The following is a 27,570-nucleotide window of genomic DNA, read 5'->3' as shown; positions in this document are numbered from 1 at the left end:
AAACCCCGATAGATAGATAGATAGATAGATAGATAGATAGATAGATAGATAGATTGATTTGAGACACAAGGTACTCCTTAAGATTATAAATATAAGTAGGAATATACTTTTTTTGAGAATGGTTAAAAGTAAAGTCTAGTTGTGTCTGAATCTGGGGGGTGGTGCTCAACTCCATTTCTAAGCCAAAGAGCCAGCATTGTCTGTAGATGCCTCCAAGGTCATGTGGCCACCATGACTTTCCCACTGGAGTGGTACCTGTTGATCTACTCACATCTGCATGTTTTTAAATTGCTAGGTTGGCAGAAGCTGGGGCTAACAATGGGAGCTCACCCAACTCCCCGAATTCAAACCACTGACTTTTCAGTCAGCAAGTTCAGTCAGCGAGTTCAGCAGCTCAGAAGTTTAATCTGTTGTGCCATTGCGGGCTCCCTTTAATACATAAATAAATACAATCACAGGGCATTACTACAAGGTATTACTATTTCACATCACTTTTCTTAATGTATTGCCCAAATAGACCCCCCCCACACACACACACTTCCCCAAAGCAAAATTTAGGCAATATTAGAGCTTAATTCTGAAAAGCAATGAAATTCAGACTGCAAACTAACCCTGCCCCATACTCACTCAAAATAGAACCACATTGATAGACCCTTCTTGTACTTTATATCCAAAAGCTAGGCTTCCAGCATTGCTCAGAATCTTAATTTGCAGAACTTAATCCTGAAATCGTGATCTGCTTATAAATATGTCTATATTTTTGCAGGTGTGTTGATGCTACACAACTACAATGGCGAGAATGAAGATTCATCTTCAGTCCAACACACTCTTTGTCTTCATAGCAGTTGCAGCTCATTTATTCAGTCATGTCCAAGGTCAAGGTAAATTTATCCAAAACAACTCATTTTATTTCATCTGATCTCTCTGATGTGCAGAAGGGCAAACTAGCAGTCTCTTGTACACAAAATATATGTGTTGCATTGTTCATACAAACTAGGACTCTTTTGTCAGCTACATTGGAAAGGCTGTATCAAATCTGGAACAGTTCTCACGCCACCATTTTTATTCCATTTCTGACTGCATGTGGAACTTTCTTCGATGAGAAAGAGTGCATTTATTCTATTTTCTATTGCTATGCTTTCATGAATTATTGTGGATGCTACGTTTGCCAGTTCTGTGACAGGGGCGTGGAATGTATGCAATCTTTGCTGGTTTAATGCATGATCCCATATTGATCAAATTTGTGTTTTCTAGCCTGTGCTTTCAATAACTGATCATTTTTCTTTGTCTCCTTAACAGCTGGTTTAACTATTTTAACAAATACAACACATAGAACAAATACAATAGACTTCAAGGATGAATTCTAGTTAGTTGTTAAACAAAATGAAGTAAAATGAAACAATGAATGTTTCCCTATAAATTCCTAATTTAATCCTTTGAATGTAATCTGCTACATTATCACATTCTGTTTGGTGCTATATTGCCCATACATTTCTTTAAAATTAATTTAAATTTAGAGGCCTTGACCCTAAAATATTGTGCAGTGCAGCATTACAACTTTATGAAGGTAGGGTGTGCATAACCTATTCATAGTTGTGGTTTATGAAAAATATAGGTGGAAAGGAAAGTATTATAGGAGCAGGTAGAATGAATTTCTGCATTAGCTAACCTTCTTGCTCCACAGTTTAAACAATTAAGAAAAGCTGTTTTTAGAAAAGCAGAGATAGTCTTTCTTGACAGAATATGTTTTAGTTCCTAAATGGAACATTTCAGACCACCTTCCATATCTGTCATCAAAAATTCTGTTTCTGGAGCAATAACAACAACTCTGAAAAATAGCCAAGTCTGGTATGACCTGCTTATGCTGAACTTGTCTCTAGCCTCCTTCTTGGATGAATGACTTAATGTTGCTGCTGGCCATTCATTTGTGCATTCCTGCAAAATCACTTAACAAGCTTGAGCTTCTGATATTTATCAGCGTAACATGACTGATTCTAGACTGATTATTTCTCTTTTTTGCAAGAAGTGAGATTTTATTCCACAGGCTGTAAAGGTGTTCCACTGAAATAAAGATTCCCTCTCTCTCCAGGTTGGTGGCCCTGAAGTCATTCCAATCAATATCTTGTGTTTGTCCATGAGTTAGATTTTCAACTTTCTTCCAATTTTATGTCCTATCTTGTGTGAGAACACCAGTCTTTGCATAACTATAGTAAACACCTGCTATAAGGAACTATTTTGGCCCATACATGGTCAGATCTCAGCAATTTGATTGGTATGTTTTTTCCCCTTGGCTTTTCTCTTTCTATTTGAACAAAAAAATTGAATATGTAGTAACCAATATGTAGTTATGTAAAGACTTTTCTGCACAATTCCTCTAGATTCTTGTGTTGTAGCACTCCAGTACATACACAGGAACACTTCAGTAACTGATGATGTCTTTCTTTTCCTGTCTGTGTTGGATGACTCAAGGGTTTAGGGAGTCTGGAAAGGTGTCTTTTTTTGGTGATGGCTATTTAACACTTATGCCAGTGTACTGTTTTTCAGGAAAGGAATACTTTCCTATCTTTAGTGGCAGGAACCAGTCTGAATCCCTCAGTTTCTGCAGTTTGCTAAATCTCAAAAATAGGACTGGAAAGAATCTAAAATTTGGAGACCTTCCAGTAGTCAGAGCAGAAAAACTATAGTGATAGACAGACTTGTGCTTCAGAGCTTAGAAACGCAAATTTTATTAAATTTTAAAGACATGTGAACGATATTCATCTAAAAGTGAACACCGGGAGGGTGGAAAGAACCCAAATACCATCTACCAGTATTCAGTTATGGATGGCTAATGATCTTCTATTCCTCTCCTGCAAACAAGAACTGGTTCCAAGGAAGAGTTGGGACGGGTATCCTGTTTCTCATTATTAACACATAGATCACCAGAAACATGGAGTGAGTGGAAACAACAGTTTGATGTGCCCTGAATTTTAGGGAAATGGCCTCCATGATTTGCAACAGGTGCTAACCAGTAAAATTGGATTGAAAGTATTGGGCTAGAGGACACTGCTTAGTTAAGTACAGGTGCCCCTCAACAATTGTGGGTTTAACTTTTGTGGATTTGATTATTTATGGATTTGATTAATATGGTATCTCTACAAATTCTAAATCCTCTCATGTGGCAATAGACAACTTCTGGTGGAAGTTGACCATGAAGTTAATCCCACAAAAGGGGGGTGGGTGTAGAACAGGTGGAATCATCTTCTTTGCTTGGGGCTTCATTGGGTTCAGTCTTTACAGAAGATGGAAAATTTATTCAACCCTATCACACAGAACCACCTCCTTCCTTTCTGGTGACCTTATCAGAAAGACTAAGTAAAGTGTCTTGCTTTGAGGGAGCATCAGGATGAATCTGTCACCCCATGCACAGCTCCTTCTCGTGACGCTTTCCCCATCACATGGGAAAAACATTGTCGTCATGGGGAACCCCCATACTGGCTCCATTGAAGCCAGTAGAACACAGGAAGCCTTCCGTGTTGCTGGGGAAAGCAACTGGCAATGGTTTTACTCTGATTAGGGGCAGAGCCACAGGTGATGTTGTCTGATGGCTGCCGTGGGGCTCCGTTCCCTAAACTGGCTCTAAGCATCCTAGGATGCTTATTTTGAGCCATGTGATGAGGTCATTAGTAATTGCTACGTATTCCTGCTCACTACTTAATCACAATTTTGACACTACTGCTTCCCTTCCCAATCTACTTTACTGAACACTAGCTGCATGAGGAGAAGGTGGTCCATTCTACTGCTTATTGGAAAATGAGTGAATAACATTTCCATTAGGTTGGATAGGAGTTGGCCTTCCAGAGGTTACTCAGTTATGTCTACCTAATGAAGTAGTTGAAACAATATTTCAGATAATTCCAAACAAGTCCCTCCACCTCTGCTTAACTTAATTAAGTAACTAGGCAGTTTACTTTACTCTAATGGCAAGAAATGTGTGCTCCTCATAGTTTTATTCAATTGTAATTCTCATCATACATTTGCTAAGATGACTAAGTATAATGGGAGTTGAGGTCCTAATAAAGGATGGGAATTGTGTGGCTCTCCAGAGGTTTTTGGATTGCAGTTGCTGACACTAGTGATGAGGAATTCTGGGAAATCAAATTCAAATAGATCTGGAAAGCTTTTCAGTTTCCACCCTGTTCTATATGATCTGGAAGACCACACATTTTCCATCTCTGCTTTACAGTTTTAACTGGATAAATCTGTATACTCTTGGCCATTTCATTCTTTCTTTTCTATGGGGAGAGGTGGGGGAGGGAAATCCTTGGAAAATCTCTGTATCAATTTGTGGTCAGTCCAAGTTTAGTTAAAGTACTATACAGAGGGAAAACAAGCTGAACAAAATACAAACAGGAAACAGATTTTCATGTTTTCATAAACCTTTGGGTGCTATTCATAAAACTTGTAGGCTCGTTCTACTTTGGTTTACCTCATCTCTTAGCATCTTGAAGACTGTATTGCTTTTTATAGCTCCATCCCACATAGTTTTCTAAAATAACAATAAATTCTCAGTTATTTTACAACAAATTTAATACACTAATTTCCAGTAGCTTGTACAGCATATCAGCTTGTATTATATATTTCTCCAAATGAGCCAAATTTTCAAAGAACTGGAGTAATCATTGGTACGTTCTTTCTCTGTGTCTTTATTTCTTATTGATATTTGAGTGCGGTAGGCAGCTTTAAGGTTTAAAGCCCAGATCATAATGCAAAACTCAGTTATATCTCAGAGGAAATTTATGCACACATGGATTTTACCAATATCCATAGAAATTCCGACATAGGTGCAGAAACCTATTGCTTCATAATTTCACAGGCAGCATCTGCTAGTCTTCCAAGACAGGAAGAGCCAAGTCAGGTATTCCTTCCTATTGTTGATAGCCATCAGTCATAAGCATGGCATGATGATAATGTTGGTTCATGCTGGTTCTCTGGTTATGCTTACCACAGAATTAGGGATGACTGATGACTTCATATCATTGGGGTTGAGACTCTATTCCAGGTAGTATTCTTAAATTTAAGGTACTATCCAATGTTCTGAACCTTTTAGGGGGTAGTTTTAGCACTCTGGTTGTTGTTACATGCTTTCAAACAATTTCTGACTTGTAGCAATCTTAACGCACAGCTATCAAAAGGAAAGATTTGTTCAGAGATGGTTTGCCATCAACTTCCTCTGAGAAGATTACCCAGCAGGTTCCCAAGGCTGATTGAGAATTTGAACCCTAGTCTCCCAGTATCGTAGTCCAACACACTAACCATGGCTGGCACTATGCCAGTTTTCATCACACAGAATAACCCTTTAAATGTAAAACTAAAACCAATAATAGGTTCACTGTCTCTCTGATATTGAAGCCACCAGTTGCTTCTGTGGAAAACACTTTATGGATGCCTGAGGGTACCATGGCCTCATGTAAGGTTTGCCAAATCTAAGAGGAAGGCATTGTGAAGCTGAAGAGATGGGAGAAAACCTACTAGTAAGAGGAGAGCTCAGACTATAAGCCCAGGATGGGAAACATACAGCTATCCAGATGTTAGATTCTTAGCTCTGTGGTTCCAAGTCTTTGGTTCTCTAGATGTTTTGTGTATCAGCTCCCAGAATTGCTGAATGCTGGCCAAGCTAGCTGGAGCTCCTTGGAGCTGAAATCCAAAACTAGTGGGCCAAAAGTTGGTAACCCTGTGTTAGCTAGATCTACTGGGAGCTACAGTCTAATGAAATTCCTAGGTTGCCCACCCTTGCTATGAAGAAAGCAAGTAGTACCAGACTCACCCATGTTTTAATTGATTATTCACCTAGATAGCAGTCATGGGGATGCCTGATTATGGAAAGATCACAATTTCAACTTTTGCAGAGGAGTCTAAATGATCTGCATTTTAGCACGTGCTCCATTTTGTGAATGTTTATTATTTCCAATTATTTAGAAATGTTGAATACAGCCTTCTAGTATATAAAAAGTCCTTCGTATTAAAAATCAACATGAAGAACAGCAGAAATTTCAGGCCAACTTTCTTTCTAATTGCTAGCTGTTCATGTGGAACAATCTTCTTTTTAAAGTGTGATACATTCAGGCTTGCTAATCTGATACTTACGAAACCATATGTTTCAGGGCAATTTATATCAAAGGTTAATTTAGCGAGTTTGAATAATGCTTTAAATACAAGGAAGGTATAGAAGTTTAGCAGATTTATCTTGGTAATGCTGCCTCAAGGATAGGAAACTGAAAATATAATTATGTGGTCAATAAAATACATGGTGTAGTTATTTTCAAACAGTACCAGTAGCATCACATAAATGCCTGAACTGCTCTAGAGTTTAGAAAAGTTGTATTACTGTAGGGTTGCTAGATCAGCTGAATCTCATTCCCTGGCCTTTTGTTCAGAACTGGAGACTAGGAGATTATGTCAAAAGGGCAAGGCAGTCAAGGGTTGAGAGATGATTGGCTGAAATGCTTCTCAGACAGCTGAAAATGGAAATGGCTAGAAAGGGAATCCAGACAAACTGAACTAACTGAATTATATGGCAACTTAGAATCACAATAGTGGCATTCCACCTCCTAGTTTGTTCCAAATGGCACAATGCAAACATCCAACACCTTCTCTAAATAATCTTCCAGCAACCCTCACCCTGAGGTTTTTCTCCCTGCCTAGAGACGTGTAGAAGTCAAGCAATTTCTTGAAACATCAGCCAGCAGCCTGAGACCAGGCTGTGATTTTGTTCTTCCTATAGCTCAGCTTTTGGGAGTACAGACTCAAATCCAGATGGGTTAGATCAAACTTAGGCTGAATGCCCAGCTTCTTTTCTATAGCGTCTGTTCTCTCCCACTCCCTTTATCAAACTTACATGGCTTGTCTCTGCTTGCCTAAATCACTCAGTTGCTGTCATGTATATTAAATTCCTTTTTGAAGCTATGTACAGTCTGCAAAGCAACCACTTTTATCATGTATTCAAATAAATGAGAAAATATAATTTATGAATGTAAGACTTTAAGTAGTTGGCCCTGCTTGAAGTTTAAATTCTAGTAGTTATTCATTTATTTATTTGCCAATTATTTGTTTTTATTTCATTGTCTCTGGTGGATGCTCAGCCCCAATTTGTATCCATTTGTTAAAAGAATGTGCATGCATTAGTTTTGTGGGGCAGCTGGAAAGTTGTGGCACATGAAAACAGAGATGAAATGTGCATAGTCCAAGACTTTTATAGCTCTGTGTTCAAGCACATCCCCATTAATCCCATCCCAAGTCACTAAAATGTAAAGAAGTCTGCATCGGTACACAATAACATTTTGTTAGGAGGAAATAGTATTCCCCCAGTAGTTTGAGTAGCATGGAGTCTGAGTAGCAAGGAATAGTGGAATGGTAAGACACTGTCCCAAGGGCTCTTCTTTTTAATGGTGATTGGATTGTGTGGTCCTATGAGACAAGGGCCTATGCTGGTAGTAAAACTGCTGCTTGTAGGATCTCCCATAACAGATAGGTTTTTGCTGAGGAATCAGACTGAATATGTTAAACAGCTGTGGGTGGCACTGTTGAAAAATCTTTTAGAGACAATGGTAATGGCATCATAGCTATGCTTCTTAATACTGTACAGAAAGAGAAAATGGTAAAGCACTCCTGAAACCTCTTGAAAACTGTATGGTGAACAATCCAAAATGCAATGAGAAATAGTACCAGATGAGTCTCCCAGCTTGGAAAACATTCAAAAAGCTACTGGGGCACAGCAGAGGATAACTATTAGTGCTGTGGCTAATACAGTGTTCCCTCGTTACTTTGCGGTTCACTTTTTGCGGACTCGTGAAAAATTAAAAGTAAAATAATAGTATAAATCATAAAATAACATTATAAATCCCTCTTTCTACTTCCTTACTAAGGATAAGCCTAAGAAAGGAAGGAAGGAAGGAAGGAAGGAAGGAAGGAAGGAGAGCCGAAGGGAGAGAAAAGGAGGCTGAAGTCGCTTTGTTTTCGCCTCATAAGGCAGCAGCAGCAGACAGAAACGCTACTTGCCAGTGAGATTATAAACAACACAAATATAACATTCCTACTTCTCAGATTTGCACTTTTCGTGGGTGGTCCTGGAACGTAACCCCCATGATAAGTGAGGGAACATTGTAATGCAAGTGGAATCAAGCCAAAGGGAAGCTGAGCTTTTGATGTGCTAAGAGGTGAAAGGAAAATTCCAAACTGCACAATACATATAGTAGAAGAAGCATTAATTAGATGAGTTTAGACATAGTGAACAGTGAAATACACAGAGTGAACATGTACCCAGGAACTGGACATTTTTAGCCACCCCCAAAGTATTTAATTCAGGAAATTGTCAAGAAGAAAATGGTGTGGCATTAATAATGAGAGATGTAGCAAAAGCAAACAAGGGATATAATGTAAAGTCTGACAGTATCATATCCATAAAACTTCAGGGAGAGCCCAGCTATAATCTAAATTTATGCTCCAACTTCAAGGAGGAAGGAGGAGGATTCTACATGGGAGTTCAAGTTGAAATTGATCTCACACTAAAATAAGACTAGTTGATAATCAAATATTATTGGAACACAAAAAATAGGGAAACAGAGTAATACCAAAGTGTGCAGGAAAATTTGGTCTGGGATGAACAAAGAAAGCAGGGAAGTGATTCACTGAATTCTGGGGCATCAATTATTTGTTCATCTCAAATATGTTTCCAAGCATCCAAAGATGTGAATTGCATGCATAAATAACTTAGCAGTAGAAGACGGAGAGGCTCCATTCTCTCTGAAAAAACAAGACCAAGAGCAGATTAAACTAATAATATATAAAAAAAACTAGAGTGAAGGAGAATGCCAAATTAAACATTGTGTCAAAATACAACTTGGATGACATCTATGTAGAATTTAACAATAAAGTAAACTAAAAGATTTGCACTATTAAGCATAATTAATTAGGAGCCAGAAGACCTCAGGACTAAAGTCTGGAACATTGTCAGAGAGCAATTTAAGACAATACTATATGCAACCAAAAAGAAAGAGAAGCCTTGATGGATGAAACTATTCAAACAGTTAAAGAGAGATAAGATGCAAAAGTAAAAAGTGTCAGAAATAGTGGCGACTGTTCAATTATTTGTGCATAGGAACAGAGAACTGCTATAATAATCAATACAATGAAAAATAAAATGACAGCAAATTCCTAGAGCAAAAGATCTCTTCCGCAAGACTGGAAAACTTTTCACCAGCCATGAAGCTCACTTGGTCATCACCTGTCACATCTGCTGATGTCCAAATGGGGAGCCCATGACCAGCCAGAAGGATTGACCTCATCCTTTCTGGTTGTCCAAACATCTCATTCTGACATCGGGAGATGTTACTGTGAGGGCCAGGCTCTGTAGTTAGTGGAGAAAGGGTGATGGAAATGGTGCCATTCTGATAGGGGTTTGATTGAAAATAGACTTGATCCAGCTGTATAGACAGTTGCCAAATCCCAGGATATTCTGAAGCTTCCAGCAAACTCCAGAGAACCCCAGACTTTGCATTAAAAGGGGCAAAGTTTGATTAAGGGGAAGGGAATCACCCCATGATTCGCACCAGAAGTTGCTTAACATCGTGGAAACACAGCAGTGAGTTTAGGGTGGATCTGGAATTTTTGGTCAGTGTAAAGAAGCCCTTCATGTGCATTTTCACACAGGATTATCTACATAATTAAAACATATGGCCTTTCAAAATCCCAATTTAAATGGAATTCTCTCAGTAGTAATTGTATAGACCTCTATAGAAGAGATTCACAGATCTGTAATGGCTGGGTAGATTTATGTAAATTTTACCGATAATTTTTGAACACTACTTCTCAAAGCTTACTGCAGAGCTGTTGTTAGTGACATTCCTCCTTAAACTAGAAGAGCTAGCTAGCATCCTTTCTTTCTTGGATGTTCAGGAGCAACAGCCCTGGTTCTTCCATGTTGCCAGTTAAGCTCATGTCCATGCTTGCCACTGCCCTTTGAATTCTGCTTGCATTAAATACATATTCAAAATTTTATGTCCATTCAAGTTTTTGAAAATATGTGCTTAAGTCTTTTCCTCAAATGAGAGCATGGAAGTAACATATTACAAGTAATGAATTTACCTGTGGCTTGTTGCTTTTGGCGTAGACATAATGGGGCTATTAAAATAATCATTTATCAAATTATGCATTATGGCAATTTTATTTCACCATATGTAATGAGCAGTGTTTACTTCTTGCTTTGGGAAACAAAAAGGCCAACTTGGGGGGGGGGGGTGTTTAAAGAAGAGATTTTCTTAATTTCTGAATTTAACCCCCTCCCCCAAATAACATGTCATACTATGGGGAAAAGCTGAGCAACTTGTAATGGATAAAGGGAAAGAGGGAATATTCATAAGTAAGGTTAAATGTCAGTTTCCAAAATTACATTTGCAAGGTTTTGTCCCCACCCTTTCATAAGAGGAAACCCAAAAATCTAGAACAGCAGATTATGATGATTTCCCCCACATATATAGGACAAAGTAGATTTGTACAATGGCTTTGCTTGCTGAACTAGAGCTTTGTAACCTCTAACCCTACTTTTTCATTCTTTCTCTTCTGTGGCACCAGTAGTCCCTTTTTAATTTATTGTGTCTTTGGGGTATGTTTTGGGAGACAGTGAAGCACTGTGGTGTATTTAATGTCATTTTACAAACTAATAGATTGCATCGTGTGACTCATTCCGTAACTTGCATCCTTTGTCTCGTCCAAAAGATGTGTTCTATCTATTAATTTGAATGTCTCTGTGTGCTGTAATGTACATTTGTTATGTGTGAGAAACTTGGTTGACATCTCAGTGTCTCTATTTCTTGCTTCCCTTTCAGTGGCCCCTCCGTCAAGATTAAGATATACTGTTGTGGATCATGACAGTATTCAGATTTCATGGAAAGCCCCTAAAGGGCAGCTTGATGGATATAAACTGCTTGTCACCCCAAATGCAGGTAAGCAAAGCAGATGTGCAGGATGAATGCTCAGAGTGAACTGCAAGGTTCTTTAAGACATGATAAGGAATTTCCGATGAGTAGGGGGGAACAATGAAAGCCAATGTGATATTGTTTTTTGACTATTGACTCTGGTAACCTGGGTGGTTACCTTGAGCAAATCCTACTCTCTCAGCCTCAGAGGAAGTCAAGAGTAAACCAAAACCAAAGAAATCCTACCAGGAAACCCCAGTGATCAACATTAGGGTCGCCATAAGTTGGAAAAGACTTGAAGGAACACAACAACAAAAATGTGAAAATAGCATCATTAAAAATCTTCTTCTAACAATTGCATTGTAACTGATTACTATCAGACCTCCACATTTGTGAGTTTCACTTTATATGTTTCAGTAATATGTTCTCTCTAGACATTTAGGTAATCCAGCATGACTCTATGGCCAATTTCCACCAAACGTTAAATCCTTGTGCTGGCAGGACTGCTGACCAAAAGGTCAGTGGTTTGAATCTGGGGAGCGGGGTTAGTTCCTGTCTGTCAGCTCCAGCTTCCTATTTAGGGACATGAGAGAAGTCTCCCACAGGATAGTAAAACATCTGGGCATCCCCTGGGCAACGTCCTTGCAGACAGCCAATTCTCGCACATCAGATGCAACTTGCAGTTTGTCAAGTTGCTCCTGACACGATAGAAACGGATACTTAAGCATACATAGCACAGGCCTTTGGGGCTATACAACTATAGAATGCAAGTAAAAAGATCATGTTTGAATGCTTTTCTTCTTGCAAAACAAAAATATTTCATTTTCTGTAACATTTGTTTCTGACATACTAACCTTTCTTCAGGCAATAGTTTCTAGCTTCCTTCTGCTCTTGCATATTATCATGATTCAACTATAGTTTTTTTCTGACAGCTATTCCAAAGCTGACAGGAATCCCAAATTGTTTAGATACCTGAAGGGCAATTGCCTATGGATGGAAATAATATATGAGAGGTAATTCTTCAATAGGAAGACATGTCTACACATGATTTAATAATGGTTCATTTTAGCTTTTGCCAAAATTAAACATAGACTCTCAAATCCAGTTCAAGCGAGAGTTAAAGGAGATTTTAACTGCTTAATGAGTTAATTTTGTGGGGAGAAGGAGTCAAAGGCAAGGGGTGTCTATTTGCTAGAAGTGTTTGCTAGAATGGATAGTCCAATGTTTTGACTTGATGTCAAATATTTTAATGTATGTCTTAATTTTGGATTTATGTGGCTGTTAAAAATATAATATTGCGAAGATATGCAAGCTATTTGAAAAATGTTAAAAAACTGCAAACTTACTTTGCTTCTCTTTTGCAGGTGGAAAAACCAATGAGCTCACTCTTCAAAACAATGCAAACAAAGCAATTATTCAGGGTCTTATCCCTGATCAGAGCTATACAGTTCAAGTTGTTGCCTTTGCGAAAGATCAGGAAAGCAAGCCAGCTCAAGGCCAGTTCCGAAGTAAGTTGTTTCCTGTTATTGCCACATCTGATAGAACCATGCTTTATAAGGAGCCTGATTAAAGTTGAATATCTGTAATGTGTTCTTATTTATGTTTGGTGTCATAGAAAAGGTCTTGTGATCAAGGATGAGAAAATATACTCGATGAAGAGAAAATATAATCAAGGATTTTGCAGAGATTCCTCCTCCTCCCCTTGAGGATAGAGATGTGGGCTTCAGCCCTCAAAGAAAGGGCCTGACTCTGGGTTTGGGAATTCGACTGCTGCTAATATTCTAATGAAGTAGGACAATATTGATCTCTAGACTTGTAGCAGAATGGGCAAAACCCACTTAGGGTGCATCTACTCTATTGAATTAATGCAATTTAAAACAACTTTAGCTGCATTGTTCTATGCTGTTGAAATATTGGAGTTGTGAATCTACAAGGACTTTAACTTTGTAAGAATAGAGAGCCTATGATGTTTGATCAGGATCTCACACTCTGGCTGGGAGAAGCATCAGTAACGCAGAGGGTGAGGGATGGTCCAGTGGAACTGATGCAGTTTTAACTTAGCTGGACTGTGTGGACGCCAAAATGGTACCATAGCAGGTTCAGCCAAGTGCATCTGGTCACCTCTGAGGCTATTTTGGAGTGTTTTTTTCACTATGCTGACCATGGATTTAGCAGCCAGATTTGTCGAGAGCCATGTCTGAACAAAGGCAAGGGGATCAAATTAGACAGCATCCTTAGTATGTATTTACAAGATATGCTCTCTCATTTGGTCAAAGATGCTATAAGACATGCTTGTCCTTACTTCTGTATTATACACTTAAGAGTTTTCTTTTGCAATTGATAATTGAAAGGCAAAGCTTGTCTATTAAAGCATTTTTTCTAAGGAAATCACACTGCCAAAGAAACTCAAGTTTCATTGCAAAGGATATATAGTGCCCTCATCCAGAAAGGCAATTTTGGGGGATCTGTCATCAATTCCAACTAGAAATAGGGCTGGTAGCAACACCAGATAGTTTTCACCAGTAGTGATACGTGTTTTGGAATATGAGTGTCCCTAATTTTATTCCGACAGGGACAGTCCTGATTTATCCTCTTTTCTCACAGTTTTAACTGCTTTGAAAATGTTCCAGTTTCTGTCTTCTCCCAATTTTCCTCTTTGTCCTATGCTCTAGTTGCTGCAAACTTGAGTCAAAGGTGCAAAATTACAGTTGACCCTCCACATTTGATGATGTGACTTTTGCAGATCTAATTATTGGCCAGTTTCATTAATGTGGCCTCTCTAGAAATGTCTAGGTCCTTTGGCACAGCTTTCAAGATCAACTCCTTGTCAAGGTTGATCATAGAGTCAACATTAGAGAATGTAGATATTCTGTGAGAACATTCTCAAAGAATATCTACATTCTCTAATGCTGACTCTATGATCAACCTTGGCAAAGAGTTGATCTTGAAAGCTGTGCCAAAGGACCTAGACATTTCTAGAGAGGCCATTCATGTATTTTTCACTTTTGTGGAAATATTTCACCCTTGCAAAACTAGTTGACTTTGTATAGTTTTTGTTCAATAAAGTAAAGGAAGGGGAGAGGATGCTTTTTTTTAACTTTTCTCGATAAGGTTAAATAAAAGCAACCTCCTGTTGCTGCTTCTAAGTTTTGTTTTCCTCGTTAATAACCTTTGCCATCTGACCACACTCTGATGTTGTTTGGCCACATGTATGCCAGTTATTCTTTGTGAAATGTTGGAGGGTATGCCATTACTGCTTCATTCAGCCAAGTCCAAAAGTATATTTCTGTGTCCATAGGCAAGCATGTTTTATGATGGCTTCTTAATGAAGAATCTTTGCCAAACTCCTTTGCAGGCTTCCCTTAGTGCAACTGTCTGTATTTATTATAACACCCTGATTAAGCAATCTTCAAAACCACATGCTACTTTAAAGTTAAAGAGCAAACCGTTGATGGTCGCTTCGGGCTCTGAATTATTAGCTGCAGTTGTTTGTAGAGTTGCTTAATTCCACCGGAAAAATAAGGTTGACAGCATGATTTAAATCTAAGGATTACAGTATGTTTTAAATATAGCTTCTTTGACTTTGCTGTGTTTTTATTGGCTGCAGTGAGACTTAGATCTCCATAACAGCATAACGGCTTGTCCAAATGAAATCAGGCATAATTGGGTTGCAAAATCCTTCTTTTCTATCTTAAAATATGAATATGCTTTAGACTATTAGTATTTAGCTATGCCTTTATGTGTCAAGGTAACAGAATCATATAATAATAGAATTGGAAGAAACCACATAGGTCATCTTATTGTGACTGCGCCTTCGGGGATTATGGTTGATGGGGATGGAATTCGAAGAGGAAGAAAAAACCCTCGTGATGAGGGTTCACTGGAGGAGTTGCGCAGGAAGCGACTTAGAGAGCTATATGGGGGATCTTCTGAGGAAGATTCAGATGGGGAGATGGATGCTGAAGAACAGGTGGTGGCTGGGGAAGCGGGCACTGAATGGGCACAGCCACCGGAGATGTCTGGGGATTTGGGGTCTATGGATACTTCTGAACCTGGGGTTTCTGCAGGAGCTGATCCCAATTGGGATGCTTGGAGAAGGGAGGATGGTTCTTTAAGTGTTCATGGGGCTAAGTGTGGGCAGGATGATTGGGACTCCGACGAATTGCTAGTTACTCCAGATCCACGAGCTCTAGCTGTGTGGAGCTCAGACTCTGAGTAGATTTGGGACACCTGGTGTTTGGTCGTGAGTGTTTGGTCACCCAGGAGGAAGGGGAATAAAATGGGAATGTTTGGCCACTGCACTTTGCGTGTGGCAAGGTGTTGCTGAGGCGCCATTGGGATCTCTGTGTTTCCATGAAGACTGGACTTGGACTATGATTTGAATCTGCTGTTATCACCTAGCTTGGCTCTCGCTGTGTCTTATCGTGGACCTGTTTTGGATGACTGCACCCTCTTCAGACCTTGGATCGGAATTTGACCTTGCTACTGCCTTCGCCCTGTGATTGATGACTACTATCGGCTTTTGATTCCTGGCTTGCTCTTTGGACACCGCTGTTATCTCCTGACCTGACCTTGGAATCCCGGATGACATCTTTTCACCATCCTTTTGGAGCCTTCGGCTTTATCCACATTGTGGAAGCAGTCTACTGCATTCTTAGTTTGTTTCCTGACCAATTTGGTGTTTTCTTTTGGGAACTGTTCCTTTGAAAACTACAGAGCCGGCTGGCAGGGCTTGGACTCAGAAAGTGCAGTTTGCACTAAGTTTGTTTAGCCTTGTTTTTACCTGCTTGTGTTGCTGAATTATATTTTTGTTTGAACTGCTCTTGAAGCACTGATAGTGAAGTGTTTCAAGGTTTTTTCTGTGTTATCATTACTTTTTGGCTTATCTGCTGAATAAACTCTATTTTTGTTCGCTAATTGGTGTCTGACTCTTGACACATCTAGTCCAACTCCCTGCCATATAATCAAAGTAATATGTTTTAAAATCATGTTGATTTGAGTCATAATTCTAAGTCAAACCCACAGATGTGGAAACCCGACTGTACTGTATTTAGTTTTTCACAATTTATAAATGAAAGAGGATTCAAAGGAGATTGGCCTCACACAAAAAACAGTTTAGGATACAAGAGATATAAGAAGAATCTGAACTACTTCACTGTGTTTAGTCTTATGAAGAACAAATAAGGGGATCATTAAAATAAGTCTCCAGATATCTAAAGAATCATTTTTCTTCCTTATGCCTTGGACAAATGACAAATATTTTGCAGGGCTTTTGTTGGCACTGTATGGTCGTCTGGTCTAGTTAGGGTTGCTAGTTCAGGATTGTCTCAGGCCCTGAGGTTTCCTGGCTAAATACTGAAATGTAAACACAGTCACTGGTGATGCCATTAAACTTTAGTATCAACGACCATTGCTGACAGCTTTGGTTTGGTGCCGCTTGCCCATGACTGTGGACTCTGAAAATGGCAGATTGACAGGAGTAAGTGAAGACTTACTCCTGTCAATCTGCCATTTGCAGTGTCCACAGTCATGTACATTTATTTCACTTATGAAAACTGATGTGGCCAAACAATATCTCAGTGTGGAAATTCTTATTTACACACAAGCTAAAAGATACTGTGGTCGTTTGCCTTAGCCTGAGCTTGCCTGAGACAGTGTTTCTCAAACTGTGCTCCTCCAAGTGTTTTGAACTTCAGCTCCCAGAAATCCCAGCCAGTTTACCAGCTGTTGGGAATTGTGGAAACTGAAGTCCAAAACATCTGGATGAGCAAAGTTTGAGAAACTCTGGCCTAAGAGAATGGTCATCTCTTCTTCCTTGTCCTTGGCTGCATTTTGCATTCAGTTTGCATTAATCAAAATAAACCAAGGACAAAATATAGGAGGAGGAGGAGAGAGGAATACTTTAAACACAGCTGAAAAAGTGGGATGACACAGGATTAATTGGGTCTGTCCCTCTCAAATCAGAACAGTTGTTAAATATGCTGCATACTTCATTATGATAGCTTAGATTGGCTTTTGTTTGAATTTAGTGTTTATTTTAGGAATTGTTTAACTAAAACATTCCTTCCCATCTACACATGCAGTGGAATGGTCTCAAGACATTGTCATCTAATTGAGTTTTTTTTTAATTATGTGAAGTTGACTGAAATCTTAGGAGGAAATATGCTACAAATTTAAATAAATTGGAGCCAGAAGAATTCTTACTACCATAGTTCATTCATCACTGTACTTGCAATATTAATCTTGCTTATAATTCTGGTTAAAGTTATTTCATAATGACAATTTCTTTAGGTTGGAAGAAGCGTTTTTGTGTGCATAATTTGTAGACTTCAGTTATGTCAGCAAAAATCTGGGCTAGGGAAAGTTTGCACGTATAAGCCAACCCAGAGGTTCAGAGGTAGATCCCATTGACTTTTAGTGGGTTTGTTCCTCAGTGAATGTGTATAGGGTTCCTGCTTTTATGTCTAATTTAATAGGAAGATAAACTGAAAGACATGATATAAATATGACTGCGATATTGTTCTTGATCACTATGCCTAACTGTGTGTCCCACACACACACTGTTTGCCTGAAATACAGAGGAAATACAGAGGAAATAGTTCATGAAACAGTGCATAAAGGAGCTCAGTTTCTCTGTTTACTATTTCTAATAGATGCTACTAACTGAAATTTCAGGCTGTAAGTGATTCAAAATTTCTATGTGAATCTAGAAATCAGTGACGTATAATCAGATAATGTGGCAATGTTTCTTTCCCTTTTTTTTTGCAACTGTATTATTGTAATCTTGCCCGAGGCAGTTTCATCCAGATATTTGGTCAGTTTGTTTGGAATAGTTCCCAGAATCTCTGATTTCTTTTCCAGATGATGATAATGGTGATGATGATGATTTTTAGGTGTGAGGGTCTTATTGTGTTTATGAGTTCTTTCTTTTAAATGCCCTTCTCCTCTTTTTTTTGCAGTCAAAGATATTGAGAAAAAGAAGGAAACATCAGGCAAACCCAAGGTCAAAGATGTAGGTAAATGGAAGCCTACAGTCCCAACAGAGGATCCAGAAAGTACTCAATTTCCAAGAGTAGAAGGTCAGAATTTATGGGGTCCAGGGAGGTCTGGATGAACAACATTAAAGTATACATGGAAGTTGGGCAGGAATACTATCCTGGCAAACAATAATCATAACCAGTGTTGTCTTAATATATTCCTGTTACTATACTTAATGTGACACATCGATAGCTAAAGTATTTTGCTTCACCTTCTATGATCTGTGTACATTTTCAATGAACGAACAAGGCAATAAAGTTCATGACTTTACGGTCCAGATTCTGAGGAATGCTTGTGCCTCTTCCCACCCCACACCTTCTGCCATTGTTTTCACAGAAGTGCATAACTGGGGCAATTGTGTGTCCAGCTGTGTGGGGTGTTGATGGGAAGGAACATGACAAGGTCTCTTTGTGTCTTGTGCCACTGAAATTGTTAGTGAAACCACTGTAATGTTGTATTGGAAGGTAAGGAAAACAGAAAAGTAGTATTTCATACCAAAAATGAAATTCAGCACATCTCTATATAAAAACAATTTTTTCAGGAATCCTTTAAATATTAATAGAACCCAGGCAAAACTAGATGGATGAGGCATAACTTTGACTTCAACGTTTCTTATTAATTTTAGATAACCAACTACTGCCAAAATTATGGTTAGGGGTGAAACATGAATGTTATTTTAGGAACTCCAGTTAGTGAAGCAGAGAAAGGGCCACGACTATTACTCCTGGGTTTTCCTTTCCTTTTTGTTTCTGAGGTAAAAGGTAAAGGTTTCCCTGATGTTAAGTCCAGTCATGTCTGACTCTGGGGGTTGGTGCTCATCTCCATTTCTAAGCTGAAGAGCCAGCATTGTCCGTAGACACCTCCAAGGTCATGTGGCCGGCATAACTGCATGGAGTGCAGTTTCTGAACAAAGCAAAATAATTGTGAAGATGAATTTCCTCTTTCTCTGAACCTGAGTGATGAAACTGAGAAGGGCAAAATAATAGAAAAATAGAGAAAAGAATAGAGAATAGAACAGCCAGTAGGTTGTTAGGAATTGTGGGAGTTGAAGTCCAAAACACATGGAAGGACAAATTTGCCCATGCCTGAGCTATATGCTCAATTGTCTCATACTTTCCTGCATCCAAGCAAATGTTTATTGTAAGTTTATTGTCAAAATGTTGCCAATTTCAGGGTGGCTGATATACACATGTGTCAGAAGACTATTTACTATGTGTTTAGGTAAAAACTATTATTTTTAATGAAATGGCATTCTAAAGCATTTAAACTATTATTAGCAGTAATTTACAGTATGAAGAACAAATTGTCTCATAAAACTTCTTCTACCAATATTATCAACTTTAAGATTTTGGAATCTCCATTTTCCCAGGTTTGCACTGTGAGAGAAAGGGTAAAGTTTCCTTCCATATTTAGGTTTTCAGAAATCTTTGCCTTTTTCATACATTGCCAGTAAAGATATCTGAAGTAATTTGTCATTGTCATGTCATTCGTTGAAATCTGGGGATGGGAATCATATTTCCCCGCAGCCTTGTCTGCAGCTCGAGACTTTTCCCAAATTCACATTTCTAAATCGTGGGAAAGGGACTGTCAACATGAGAGTTGCCTTTTGTTTTTAAAGATTCGAAGGCAAGCAAATTTCCACCAGAGCAAGATATGGACACCCACACTTTATTTTGGTAGAAAATCTGTGTCCTCCAGGGAATACAAAATCATGAAAAACACCAATCACTCTGAGTTCCTCAATATGGAGTAAAAAGAAAAAAAATGACACTTATCCCTTAAGCCTTTGCAAATGTAGACCAAATATCTAATTTAAGTTCCCAACTTGCTATGGAAGGTTGGAGTCGGTATACAGTCCTGTGTTTTAAAGTGCATGATAATACTTGCCTCACAAGAATGTTGTCAGGTTTAATTAATCTGTTGTTAGCATGTCATGAAGTGCCAATGACTATTTAAGCTGTCAGATGGAGAGTGTGAACGGACACAAAATGTAGCCTCTCTTTATGGGAAAGTGACAGAACCACCACAACTGCAATGCCCCACTTGATACCTTTCCATCTTTTTAGACAGGTTCATCTTTTTAGATAGATAAACTTATTGCAGCTTTTCCTCAGAATAGGAGCCGTGTGATAAATTATGACATTATCCCACCTGAAATGTCTGCCATAGTTTTGACACACCTGCCTGCCCTCTAGGTATTTGAACTGCAGGGAAGGAGAGGAGGTCAGTTGTATAGCTAGCCTTTTCTACCGTTGGTGCTAATTCACAGTGCCCTGTCCCTATGAAATTAGAAATCATGTATAATATAAGAATCTATATAATAGATTCTATAAGAATCTATACAATAAGCAGAAAGCAGTTGAAAACATGCTATTGAAAAAATTACGCCAGGATTGTCCTCAGAGGAAACACATGCAAGAGAACTACATGTGGTTCTGCTCCAGAAGAATCCATGTATTTGTGGAAATTGCTTAAAGCTGTGCAAATGGCATAAATTTTGCACAATATGCAATGAAATTTGATCACTTTTTCTTTAATAGGTATTCTGAGTATGGAGACATCATTGAGAATTTAAATTGAGAATGGGAATACAGTAGAGTCTCACTTATCCAAGCTAAATGGGCCGGGAGAAGCTTGGATAAGCGAATATCTTGGATAATAAGGAGGGATTAAGGAAAAGCCTATTAAACATCAAATTAGGTTATGATTTTACAAATTAAGCACCAAAACTTCATATTATACAACAAATTTGACAGAAAAAGTAGTTCATTATGCAAGAAATGTTATGTTGTAATTACTGTATTTACGAATTTAGCACCAAAATATCACGATATATTGGAAACATTGACTACAAAAATGGCTTGGATTATCCAGAGGCTTGGATAAGTGAGGCTTGGATAAGTGAGACTCTACTGTATTAATATTCTTCACATTCCTACAGTTCAGTCTACTTCTAATCAATAAGGTACGTACAACAATCTTGCTGGAGGCTACTCTCTGATTGGTAGCAGCTGGACATAGTTATTTACCCCTGAGCAATTGTTGTCAATGCTGGTTAACCACCAAGATATGCTTCATTTTTAAAGAAGGGATGAGGAAAGTGCATCCCACAGAAACCACAGTGTATAGCCCTTGGGAACCCCAAACGTCCCCAAAAGCATTCAGTCAGGCCAATTTTGGGGTATATATTGAAATAAATGTATATCATGTGTGAAAAATAAAATCTCATAAATGATGTCCAATACTATAGCATTATAAACAGTGTGTATAGGAACCCTTTGTTGCTTTTGGTCCACCACAACCCCCCCCCCCCCAAGCCCTAAAACTCTCCCAAAAGGCAAGAAAAGGGCAAAGATGATTTCAAAATCAGACAACATGAAATGACACCTTGTCACTTTGGGCACACTAAAGCATGCTAGGTGGTTGCAGGGAGGAAAAATGAACTCTACTGTCTGCACAGTTGCCCATGCCCATGTCACAAAACCACAGTGAAAATATGTTACAAAAGTATAACAGGTTTGCACAACTGCAGTGCTTTCCATACTAGATTTAATGAGGAAGTCATGTCACTGTAACTCCTGATATCTGTTTCCTTAAGTTGTTTATGGAGTGGTGGTAGTGGACAGTGATCTGGTTGGAGAAGGTATCATTAGAGTGAAAAGGCAAAATCTTCTCCTGTGTCATTTTTCAGGTGAAAAGGTGCTTCCTCCTACCTTGGATTCACTGGCCAACATACATTTTGGTGCCTCAAATGTTAACCTTGTTTCTGGTTGTATTTGACCTGCTCATTCCAAAAATGGCACACGTTTTCCCCTATCAGCTCTGGTTTTTGAGATACAGAATATAGGACATCTGGTCACCCATAGAAAACCACGGTAACCATATCTAAGCAACTAAAGCTGATGTAGTCTATCCAATGCAATTTTCTGACTCGCCACCCCAAATAATTCAAGGAACAAGCCTAAAAACCAGAAACTAAGAATTTGTTTGTTGGGCAGTGTTATTTGCTTCCATTGTTTCCATGTTGGGAGTAGTTGTGACTAGAGGTCCAGATGTCATTGCATAACTGAATTTGCTTGGGTTTTAGCCTGGACTTAAAAGGATCTATCTTAAAGGAATCCTATCCACTAAATAATTTTATCAGTTCTTTAAAGTCTGAGATGAAAAGCAGGGTAGATTCACATTTCCAGTGTTCATGAGTCCCATTCATGTATTTGCTCAACATATGTAATTCGTCAATAAATACCTTAATTCAGTTACACTCCATGGAAAGCACCAAATTCATCAGAATGGAATAGAAATACTTCATTAGCTTCTTCACTTCCCCAGGTACAAACATCTTGGTTAAAAGTGAACTCACTGCCTCATCATTATATCCAGAGGTTTTACATTATTATGGCTATTCATACAGTCTGCTCATAAAGGTAATTGCTAGACACTAGTACATTCTATGTTTAGAAGAAGTTGATTAAGCCTACAAAAGCTTATACTGCATCTTCGTTCTCTCAGTTGATTTCCAAGGTGCTACAAGATCAGTCTACATACAGTTGACCTTAAGTATCCACAACTTCTGCATTCATGAATTTAACAATCCACACCTTGATAACGTTTTTAAAAAATCCAAAAGGCTATATCTATATATATATGGTTCCTGGAGCCAAACCCCAGGAGATACTAAGGGCCCACTGTATTTATCACTACAATAAATATACTAATAGATCTCTGGTTGATCTACAGTGAACTAACAAAGATTTCTTACTATCAATTGTACTACAATAGCAACAAACCTTAATTTCTTTGTTGCCTTAAAGAAACTTTGGTTTGTCAAGTTTGGATCGGATGTGTAGAAGAATCATGAGCCACATCTGATTCTGGTATTCAAAAATGTGATTCTAAGTATCGTATATGGTTTTTTTTAAAAATAGACCTAATTTGATGTATCAAAGTTCTAGCAAGTAAGAAGTAGATCATGCAAGCTAATATTTGCCTAGATGTCAGCTAGATGACTATTGAAATTTCTTCCAGTTTTATTTCACTGCCTCTCAACATGTTTCATTTATTACAATTTTGCAGTACTTAACTGGTGTATATACCTAGGGCAAGTTTCTTATCAACTTTTCTGTAGTAACTTTGTTGATCAAGAAGACTAACATTATTTTATTTTGTACTGTCTGGCAAACTTACAATCTAAAGTTTTAGTTAAATATTCACTAACAAAACCATTTAAAAGAAAACTAAGGAGGAGAAACATTAATCAAAAACAGCAGAAAGCAGATGTGGCTTTTGTTCCAAGGGGACTTTTGCTTTTAATTATTGCCAAAAAAAATCACACAATATATTTGGAACATGGCCAACAAAACAGTGAACTCGTATTGCAGCAGCAATAATGTCATGTAGCCAAGGAAGATTTATTATTAAATAAAGTTCAAAGCACAGGGTACAAATTTAATTAGGTGCACTATGTAGATTGCTTTAACAATGGATGTTAGAATGCAAAGACATAACTGTGTTACTCTAGAATATCAGTCTGCAAAGGAAAACTTTTAGCGTCTTGAGAGAAAAAGATATTGATCATAGATTAAGCCTGCTCCCTCAGATACATGGAACAAAGTGCCTATGAACAAATTTTTATATGCAAATTGTTTGTGTGAATACCATAGAAATACAAAACTTGTGAGTATAGTGATGAGGTGAGAAGTTGAGTTTTAACAATGGTCATTGGGGGTGAAAGATAAGATGGAAGATATTGACTGAAGCCATGGATGAGTAGACAACCATATGAATGGTGGAAGGAAAATATTGTGATGTTAACCTGGAACCACAAAAGATATGTGATAAACAGGCCAAGAAGATCCACATGACACTGGTGAATTAATTAGTGTACCAATATGTGTAGTGTAGTCTGTTCAAACCATTCTTGTGTATGGTGGTTGTCAATGGGACATTTAATTGAATTCACTCTGGATTTCAGTCTGAAATTTAAAGGCGCTGAACCAATTTTTGAGATAGGATTCAACTCCTTGGACACCTCGATTTAAAATTTGGACCAAAACCCAGAGCCCAACAGAGATGTGCATCATCAGCAACCATTGTATATATAAATGCTATAGTGGTGAGGAAAGTAATATGAGATAGACTTTGAACCTTCCAACCACGGATAGTCATTAGTACTATTGGTGGATAGGGCCAAAGAATGACAGTATGTGGTGATAGCAGACAATCTTTACTATCTAAAATGTGTTTTTGCTTGAGCGCATTACCTTTCTCATGTGGATTTTATTGCATGCTCTCCATATTTGGTTGTTCCTGCATTTAACATTTTATTGGCACAATAACTGCATGAGTGTTTTGATTTTTAAACCTCTCACCGTTGTCATTCCATTTTAGGAACGTTCAACACATGGTGATAAGTTCAAGTGTTAGGAGAAAAACAAACATTGTAGGCTTAGAGGCTGTACAGAAGCAGCAGATGTTTTGTGAGCTGAAGCTTTGAACACATTGATTTCACGTGTGAAGAATTATACATGCTCCAGACTTCTGTGGAAGCCGAGTAAAACATAGAACCAAACCACTAACCCCTTTAATATAAATTCTGTGAAACTGAGTAATGATTTGCTTTATCATGATAGTAGTATTGAAATAAAGGATTGCGAGAAGTGCAATTGCAATTATTTCTGTTGTTGATTGAGTTCATATAACCAAATGAATGTTACATAATTAATTACATCATGTATTTGCTGTAATCTTTAGTATATGCAAAATAAAAAGCTTTCCAGAAGTGTTTTTTTGTGACAGGATTTCAAATAGTCTTTAGAGTCAGTATGAATGGATAGTGTGCAATGAGAAGATCTGGAATTTAAGATGTCAGTTCATAATTCAGTTGATTCAGGGTAGTTCAGTTTAAACCATTTCACTCTTAATTACATGGGTACAATTAATTTTTAGTTGAATCCATTTCTCACTATTGTGAAAAATGTATACATGGGTTTGTTTATACAAAACTTGCATCCTGTCCATTGAGTGTTTATGTGCTACAATACACCTCCAACAAAACAAAACAAAAATGTATCCCTATCTACATAGAAACTAGGGGAAAGGAATTTAGTGTGTACCATTAGGTTACTGGCAAAAGGGAGCCCCCGGTGGTGCAATGGGTTAAACCCTTGTGCTGGCAAGACTGCTGGTTGAAAGGTCGGCAGTTCGAATCCGGAGTGTGGAGTGAGCTCCCTCTGTCAGCTCCAGCTTCCCATCTGGGGACATAAGATAAGCCTCCCACAGGATGGTAAAACATCCAGGCATTTCTTGGGAAACATCTTTGCAGATGGCTAATTCTCTCACACCAGAAGTGACTTGCAGTTTCTCAAGTCGCTTCTGACACACACACAAAAAAAAAACTGACAAAGGCTCTTTTCAGATCCCTCAGCTTTCAAAGGTTGCAGTTTCTCAAGTCGCTTCTGACACACACACAAAAAAAAACTGACAAAGGCTCTTTTCAGATCCCTCAGCTTTCAAAGGTGTATCATGATCTAGGTGTTTGCCTTCATAATGAATACCATGGTTTGAATTATAGGCTCAGGAGGACTCTGTAGAGCCAGGGAGATCCAACTAAATTCATATTCTATGAAAAAAAACTTCTTTTGAGACACAATCAGTTATTAATCACATTAGTAATGGCAGCTGTGATTCCCATATCATGGTCCAATAAACGGGTCTCAATAAATGTCTCCAACTGTTTTACTCTAAACTTGAGAGAGTTGTCCAGGGTGGTAGATCCTATTCAGAGATAATTTGGTGCCTTGTATGGTTCAGGCTAAATAAAGCCTGGACCAAATTCATCATCCCACTGACATGGAAGGCAGCAACCACAAGTCCTAGCTGACACACCTTTGTATTTAGGATTGTGTGTCAGTGTAAGTGGTTGCTCATTGTTTTTCAATGATTTTGCTCAGTAAGTTCACAAGGAATGGAATTTGCTTAAGTCTCATTTTCATGCTTGTGGTATTTATTAACTCTCCCTTTCTGCTTCATCATAGCATGCCTCCACTGGATTGTGAAAATTAGGTCATTTTTCTTGTCCTTCTACATAAAGAAGAACTTTATGTTGTATCCTAACCACAACTGTGCATGTACAAGCAAGCTTTCTGTTATTACCTATGTTGTACCATATAGCTTTCTGTGCTGACATTATGTGCTTGCATTGTTCGTAACCAATTGCTGTTGCTTAAAAAAAATAAGATAATTTGTGATAAAAAAATTGCAGCTATTGTTTCCCATTCTCAACACCCTTCTGCACATCAGATTGCTTTTAATGTTGTTTTTTTTTTAAATAATCTTATTTTAATACTGTGGTCTCAATGTTGCATTTTGCAGGTCCTATATTAATGGCATTTATTAAATGCCCAAGGAATGATTATTTGTGTTTGTATTTCCTTACGCTTGTGCTTTTCATAGCTCTTATTTGTTTCTTATGTCATAACCACTGCGCACATACTGCAGATTTTATTCATATTTTACTTGTCTTTTCTGATAGACGATTACTTGCTTCTTTCAGATCAGTTCCTTTTTATGTTAGGAATATTTGCCTTCATTTTTTGGGATCTGTGATATCAACTAATGTTTCAAAATTTTAGGACAGACGGACAGACTTCTTTTTTACTTTCTGATACAATTTAAGACTTATAGGCACTTCTATCAAATATTAAGACTGCCTTATAAATCTTTATATGCTCCCAGTAAGTTCTAGAGAAGCCAGGAAATATTTGCCTCTTTTCTTCTTTTGAATCTAAAGTCTTTCATCATATTTTCAGATGTACAATACTTCCACAAACAAAATTTAAACAAATGTGTGTTCCAAAATTTTCACTGCATGAAATCTCTCACTTGCTCTTCTGTTATTGACAGAGAATCAATTTAAATGCACAACTCCAGCAATTGCAGATATAGTGATCTTGGTTGATGGTTCCTGGAGCATTGGCAGATTCAATTTCAGGCTTGTCCGGCTTTTCCTGGAGAATCTGGTCGCAGCTTTCAACGTGGGTTCAGAGAAAACAAGGATAGGTAAGCTTTCAAAATAGGGGGTGACAACCTCAACCCATTATGGCTCTGTTTTCTAATTACTTGTGCAGTAGGCAGCAAACCGAAGAGTCTGAAGTACAGTAGAGTCTCACTTATCCAACATAAACAGGCCGGCAGAACGTTGGATAAGCAAATATGTTGGATAATAAGGAGAAGCCTATTAAAGATCAAATTAGGTTATAATTTTATGAATTAAGCACCAAAACATCATGTTATACAACAAATTTGACAGAAAAAGTAGTTCAATATGCAGTAATGCTAAGTAATAATTACTGTATTTACGAATTTAGCACCAAAATATCACGATGTATTGAAAACATTGACTACAAAAATGTGTTGGATAATCCAGAATGTTGGATTAGCGAATGTTGGATAAGTGAGACTCTATTGTATGAACAATTGTCAGTGTCTCACTTTCTAATTTAGAGAGCAGTGCTCTCATTCTCTCCTGATGTAGTTATGTCCAATATATAAGTTCTCTTGATATGCACATTCCCTAGCCTAA

The 27,570-nt window shown here is 38.1% G+C and overlaps 1 protein-coding gene across 3 annotated transcripts in view; it reads left to right on the top strand.

Moving 5' to 3' along the window:
* The window catches only part of col14a1 (collagen type XIV alpha 1 chain), a 132,265-nt gene that overhangs the window by 10,109 nt on the left and 94,586 nt on the right, over positions 1-27,570 (top strand). For 2 of the 3 annotated variants that reach the window (XM_062980053.1, XM_062980054.1), the window contains exons 2-6: positions 767-881; positions 10,863-10,979; positions 12,317-12,460; positions 17,912-18,031; positions 26,892-27,047. In XM_062980053.1, the coding sequence (XP_062836123.1) occupies positions 791-881; positions 10,863-10,979; positions 12,317-12,460; positions 17,912-18,031; positions 26,892-27,047 (628 nt within the window). In that variant the 5' untranslated portion in view covers positions 767-790. The remainder of the gene's footprint in view (positions 1-766; positions 882-10,862; positions 10,980-12,316; positions 12,461-17,911; positions 18,032-26,891; positions 27,048-27,570) is intronic. The other variant, XM_062980055.1, reaches the window with a different exon arrangement.

This window comes from Anolis carolinensis, chromosome 4, assembly GCF_035594765.1.
Source record: "Anolis carolinensis isolate JA03-04 chromosome 4, rAnoCar3.1.pri, whole genome shotgun sequence".
Lineage (NCBI taxonomy): Eukaryota > Metazoa > Chordata > Lepidosauria > Squamata > Dactyloidae > Anolis > Anolis carolinensis.
Note: the sequence above shows the minus strand (reverse complement) of the source record. Positions and strands in the feature narration are given on the sequence as shown.